The sequence below is a fragment of the Mus musculus genome, chromosome 7 (genome assembly GCF_000001635.26).
Source record: "Mus musculus strain C57BL/6J chromosome 7, GRCm38.p6 C57BL/6J".
NCBI lineage: Eukaryota > Metazoa > Chordata > Mammalia > Rodentia > Muridae > Mus > Mus musculus.
The window spans coordinates 46,232,978-46,238,977 of NC_000073.6; the positions used below are offsets into that span (position 1 = coordinate 46,232,978).

General features: G+C 51.0%; 1 protein-coding gene across 5 annotated transcripts in view; it reads right to left on the reverse strand.

Moving 5' to 3' along the window:
• Positions 1-5,513, reverse strand: part of Ush1c (USH1 protein network component harmonin) — a 43,141-nt gene extending 37,628 nt beyond the window's left edge. For 4 of the 5 annotated variants that reach the window (NM_001291182.1, NM_153677.2, NM_001163733.1 and 1 more), the window contains exon 1: positions 5,452-5,513. In NM_001291182.1, coding sequence (NP_001278111.1) covers positions 5,452-5,487 — 36 coding nt within the window. In that variant the 5' untranslated portion in view covers positions 5,488-5,513. Of the gene's footprint in view, positions 1-4,297; positions 4,358-5,451 lie in introns of those variants that run through there. The other variant, XM_006541212.3, reaches the window with a different exon arrangement.
• Positions 5,514-6,000: the final 487 nt, after the last annotated feature.

A 6,000-nucleotide genomic window follows, 5' to 3' on the forward strand; every position in this document is an offset into this window, starting at 1 on the left:
ACATAACATCCTATCTCTAAAGCTGGAGAGAGCATCTTGTCCAATTCTAGCCATGGCTGAGGACTAGAGGACAAGGACAGGAGAGGGACTGAGCTCTGGAGAATTGCATCTGCTACGTGCTTAGGTTTAAGCAGCAAGGGGCTATCCTCATGGATGACATTAACACCCACTGATGGGAGACTAGGACATCTGGAGAGGAAACCGCACAGGACTTGGCAACTTTAGGGTTCAAGAGTCTATTTTTCTTCCTTCCTAGAGTCACCCAGAGATGGTCTTCCTAGAAAACAGCCTGTTCCTGGGGCCCAGGATTTGTGAACAGCTCTTAAGTGATGAGTGCTGTATTCAGGGCCCCCACCCATAAGTCACCACTTCAGAGGGAGCCTGCAGGCCCAGTTCTGCATCGCCAGAAAGCTCACACCTACCCTGTCCAGATTTATCCACATCTGCAGGACCGTCTCCATATCCTGTGTAGAGCTCAGGATGTAGCTAGACAAGCATTTTCCTGGACACAGTAGACATTTCCCAGCCGATGCCACCCCACCCACCACCACCCCTACTTTGTTCTTCTTTTGCGGGGGGGGGGGGGGGGGGAGGGAAGGTTCTGCTATGTAGCCCTGGCTGGCCTGGAACTCACTTTGTAGACCAGGCTGGCCTCAAACTCACAGAGATCCACCTGCTTGCTGCTGCTTCTAGAGTGCAGGGATTAAAGGCTTTGCACCATCACCTGGTAGCAACAGAGTCTCTGATAAAGGCTAACTTGCCCTTTCAGAACCAGACACCAAAGAGGCAGTGTGGCTTAGCTTGGACTGCTCTGAGGTAGGAATGTGAAGGCAACGGTGGGGGGCTTCATAAATAGAGGGGCCATTCCCACCCCATAAACGTCTCCAAGGAGACCTGAGGAGACACCTGTGTGAGCCACAGAGACTGGAATGTAAGTGTGAAGGGTGGCCATCAAAGCCCTCCTGGGCTGTGTCTGCGCCTCTCCCTGCCTCAGTTTCCTGTGTGTAAAATAGCCACACAGTCCCCGTTTTTAAGGGAAAAAAAATTTCCGGTGGGGAATGGTGGTGCACACCTTTAATCACAGCACTCAGGGGACACAGGCAGGCGGGTCTCTGTGAATTCAAGCCAGCCTGGTCTACAGAGAGAGTTCCAGGACAGCCAGGGCTACACAGAGAAACCCTATCTGAAAAACAAAACAAAACAAAACAAAACAAATCAAACAAAAAAAAGATTTCATCTTATTATGGATAATTGTTTTCATCTTTAATTCAGTGAGTTAATACAGGAATTCAGTTCCTAGAAAAGCAGGCAGTCATATGTTTATTAAATAAAACTAGGTAAGAGAAGATGAAAGTTTCATATTCTCTGCAGCTGCCAGCGATTTGCCCTCCAGAGGCAGGTGGGGTGAAGGCTGAGCCTTCCTTCCACACAGTAAACACATCAGCTTTATTTGACCCTTGTTTTTTTATCTTCTGTTCTAATTTATTTATGATGCTGTGATGAAAACATCCCAGTGACCAAAAGCAACTTAAGGGAGGAAAGGGTTAATTTGGTTCATGATCTCATCACTGGTGGGGAGTCAAGGCTGGACTCAAAGAAGCTAGTTAAATTGCACCCACAATCAAAGATAGAGAAAATACATGTATCCCGATGCTTGCTTTCTTATGCTCATGTGGTGTCTTCACTCTGATACAATTGAGAACCTCCTGCCCAGGGAATGGTGCCACCCACAGTGGGCAAGTCTTCCTACCTCAATTAACAACCAAGACAACGCCCCATAGACAAGCCCATAGGCAATCCCATCCACCCAGTTCCTCAATGGAGACTCTTCCCAGGTGATTTCAGGCTGAGGCAAGTTGACATTTAAAACAAAAGGGGACACCTTCCATCTTAAAACAAAAAACAAAAAACAAAACAAAACAAAACAAAAAAACCCAAAACTATGGAGGTGTGGTTGACATGTGAAACACAGTTTTCATTTAATGTATACAACTAGGAGAGTTTGCGGGTGATAATACCCCTATGAGACCTTCACCACCAAGGTCATGTACATAGCCTTCATCTTGTCTGGAGTCTCATCTTAGTGGGGCCTAGTGGTGCAGGACTATCGTCCCAGATACTCACAGGGCTGAGGCAGCAGTGCTGCAGATTCAAGTCCTATGTGGGCCAGGGAGAGTTCAAGGCCAACCTAGGCAACTTAGTGAGGTCCTGTCTCAAAGTAAAAAGTACACACACCTCCTCGTGTGTGTCTACAGCCCTAGAACCTAGGAGATAGAAGAAGGATTAGAGAAGCTGAAGGTCTGTCCTTTGACAAGGCAGTCGCTTTGAGTTCAAGGCCAGCTCAAAACAAAACTAAAGTGAAAGGGGCTGAGTGTGGCTCAGCTGGGCGAGTGGGAGTGAGGTCTCAAGTGCCAGGCCTGGTTTCCCATTGCACCTCTGGTACCCCTCTGTGACCTGGTGTTCCTTCTTGCTTTCCCCTCCAATCTGGGCCTCTAGTGATATCCTGGATCTTCCTGGCATCTTTACTCCTCTGGGTGACCACATCTGTCCAGGGCTTTATGCCCCATTCACCCCAAGAACTCCAGAACGCTCCCCTCTAGTCTCCCACAGTCCTCTCCATCAGCAGTAGCTACATCCAAGGTGCCTCAAATTTCAGACACCCCCAAAGGGACTCAGGTTGGCTTTGTCCTTAACCCCGCCATTATCCATAGCCTAACAGCTCCACTCCCAGCCTCAATTAATAGGGAAGACAGTTATCCCAAATCCAGAGTCAAGTCCTCTTTCCACTCCAGGAACCACAGGACCAATCCTATTCAAACGTAAACCATTCTCCCTTAGCTGAGTCCTCTGAACTCTGAAGAAAACCCCAAGTCACTACTGTCCACACCTCTCCCACTTACTCCCACCCGCCGCTCTCCTCTCTGCATTGCCTCCCAGAGCCCTGCCTGCGATTCTAACGCACTGCAGGCAGGTGCTTCCCTCTCTGCTTCTGCCATTCTCTCTGCTACTCATCCGCCCTGTGACACCTTCCTCTTTTTCTAGGTTCAAATGTCACCTCTTTAGAGAGGCCTTCCTGGCGACATAGCATACCACCTGCTGGTCTCTCCCCTCTCAGGGTTACTGTTCTCCCAGCATTCAGCCCCTCACCCAATCATCAGATACTGTTGGTTTCCTTGGTAACTGTCTTCCCCAACAGGGCATGCTCCCGATGATTGGCTGGTCTTGGTGCCAAAACTCTGCCTGGTATAGATTAAGAGGTCAGAGAGTGTTTATCACACACACACACACACACACACACACACACACACACGCACACGCACGCGCACGCGCACACGCACGCGCACACGCACGCGCATACACGCACACGCGCACACACACACACGCACACGCACACGCGCACGCGCACACGCACACGCACACGCACGAACAAACAAACAAACGAACGAATAGCAAATCCTAGGAGGGAGGGACTCCTCTGCTCTTATTCACCCCACCCCTCCCTGATTGACTGGCCAGGGGCAGGGTACGCCAGAGCTACTCATAAATGTGTGATTGCTGGAGAGGCAATAAATGTTTTCTGAGCAAATGAATAACCAGGTTTCAGCATGGCAGCTGGGAACAAAGAGGCTGCTTTGAAAAGCTGATGCTCCACACAGCTCCAGGGAGAGACCTTAGTCCCTGGTCATCCTGGCCCGGCCCTTTCCATCCCAAGGCCGTTCCCTCCATCTGGGAAGGAAAGTTAGTGTTTTAGGTGCCGTTGACTGCTTTTGGACCAGAACAGACCAAGAACTGGAGCGAACATTTACAGTAACACACACAGACTTTGGCTGGGGATCCGAGCATCCACACTCAATTCCTACCTAATCCTGTCTCTCACATACACACACACACAGCACAGCACAACCCCCTCACAACGAAGGAAACAAAAGCTCAGAGATCCAGTGGCTCGCTCAAGGTCAGTGAGTGGCAGAGATGAGAGTTGACCCTCAGTGTTGGGACTCTCCAAGAGTTCAATTTACATAACACACACTCGGACACACACACACACACACACCCCTTATTCAGCCTTCATGATAATGTTATTAAACAGTATGCTCAATTCACAAATTTGGGACCTGAGTCACAGGGAGGTCACCCAGTGTCAGCCATGACAACACATTACCTTAAACAGTACCTCTAGCAACTAAAGAGTTAGACTGTAAACTTCTGCTTAGGAGAGAATTTCCCCAAAACACTCAGGAAGGGGGTCTTTGGAAAGCTGTAAATCTCACCCAGCTCGCCTGTCTCTCAACCTCACCTTTCCTCTCAGTGCCTGGATGATCCGCAGCACGAGAGAGGAAGGCTGTTGCTATGTCTGAGACTACAGGGCACAAAGTCCAGCCCAGGCCTTGCTCGCTAGGATGCCTGCCCTGGCTGTGACATGAGAACATTAATAGATAATGACTCTGAGGAGGAGCCCGGACACGGAAATGCAGAGACCTGAGGCCCTCTAGAACCGGGAGAGGAAGAATAGAGGTGAATGTACAGTCAAGTCAGGCATCAGGGACCCTGGGGGTGATCCTCTCCAAAGAGATAATGTGTAGGTAACTCCACTGCAAGAAATTGAAAGAGAAGCCGACTTTACGTTACTCCCAGCCTGAGGCCAGGAAAGAGAAATTTAAGCTCAGACAGGAGCCAGGAGCCTTTAAAGTGGGTTGACTGAAATCGACACTCAGCAAATGTTAACTGCAGCTGAGCTGTCTCCCCCCCTCCCTGCCCTGACCCTGAAACACACACATCTCTGGGCTCAAGGCACATCACCGAACACAAATGGTCCCCTTGACAATTCAACAGGTGCCCCCCCCCTTCCCTGCTGAATTTTCTGCCACTTCTCACGACTGGGAGTGGGGGCAGGAGCATCTCGGCGCGTGCTTAGGAAGCTCTCACCCCTGCGGCCCCTACCGAACCTCTGTGCCCAAGGCCTGCCTCCCATCCACACTGGGCAAGCCATGGTAGGGTGCAGACGGGATCTGACACGGAATGGCTAAGTGCTCAGGACACGTTTAAATGAGTGATTGGCTGACCCCTGACGTTGGGCCAGAGCTCTTGGCCCTGTAGCCTCTGTGGTTCCACAGTGACTGGCTTCCGGGCATCTCTGGGTCTCTGTGTGGAAGGGAGGAGAGGGGACACCCAGAGTGAGCTTTAGGCACTCAGACCCTTCAGACTGAAAGGGCTTGGTATCAAGCGGCAGGGTGTGTATACAGCTCCCTTCCTTGCGCAGGACCTGTGATGAGCTGTTGACATGGCTTTACCCCCATCTGGGACCTGCTAGGAGGCCACCACTGGGTCCCCTGTCCTTCAGTGACCTTCTGTGGCCTCCACAGACCCTGTAATCTGGAAAACACATTAGGTCTTGGAGGACTTTGAAGAACCAATGTGGCCCCCTCACTGTCTGTCCCTCTCAGTTCTGACCTTGTGTCGGAATTCTCGGGCCACCTTCCGGTCCATGACTGAGCCTGATCCAGTTGCTTTGCAGCTCCACTTCTTAGGGTGCCTGGCTGCGGTGCTCTGGCAGGTTAGCTGCCAGGACAGGACCTGCCTCCCTCAGAGCTAGGGGTGGGGCCTGGAAGAAGCAGGGGTGGGGACAGCCCGGAGGCGGGGTCACCTGTCCTGCAGTTCAGCCGGGCGGCCCTGGAAGAAAAGAAGCCTCGTCGTGTGGATGTGCTAATGGTGGCTTAGTTAGTGAGGCTGGCAGTGTTTTCCAGAGTGGTCCACACACACATTAAGATGGAGGAGACACAGGGCAGTAGGGGTCAGGGGTAGTTTGAGACTGCTTTTCCTTTCTGAAAGAGCATCTCATGTGGCCCAGGCAGGCCTTGAAGTGAATGTGTAGCAGAGGCAGGCACAGTTGTAACTTCAGAGACACAAGAAGGCTCTTCTCTAGATCTCTCTGCCATTTGCCAGCAAGCAGCCTATTCTCATGGTGGCTAAATTATGGCCTAGACTAAGGTATAAGTATAA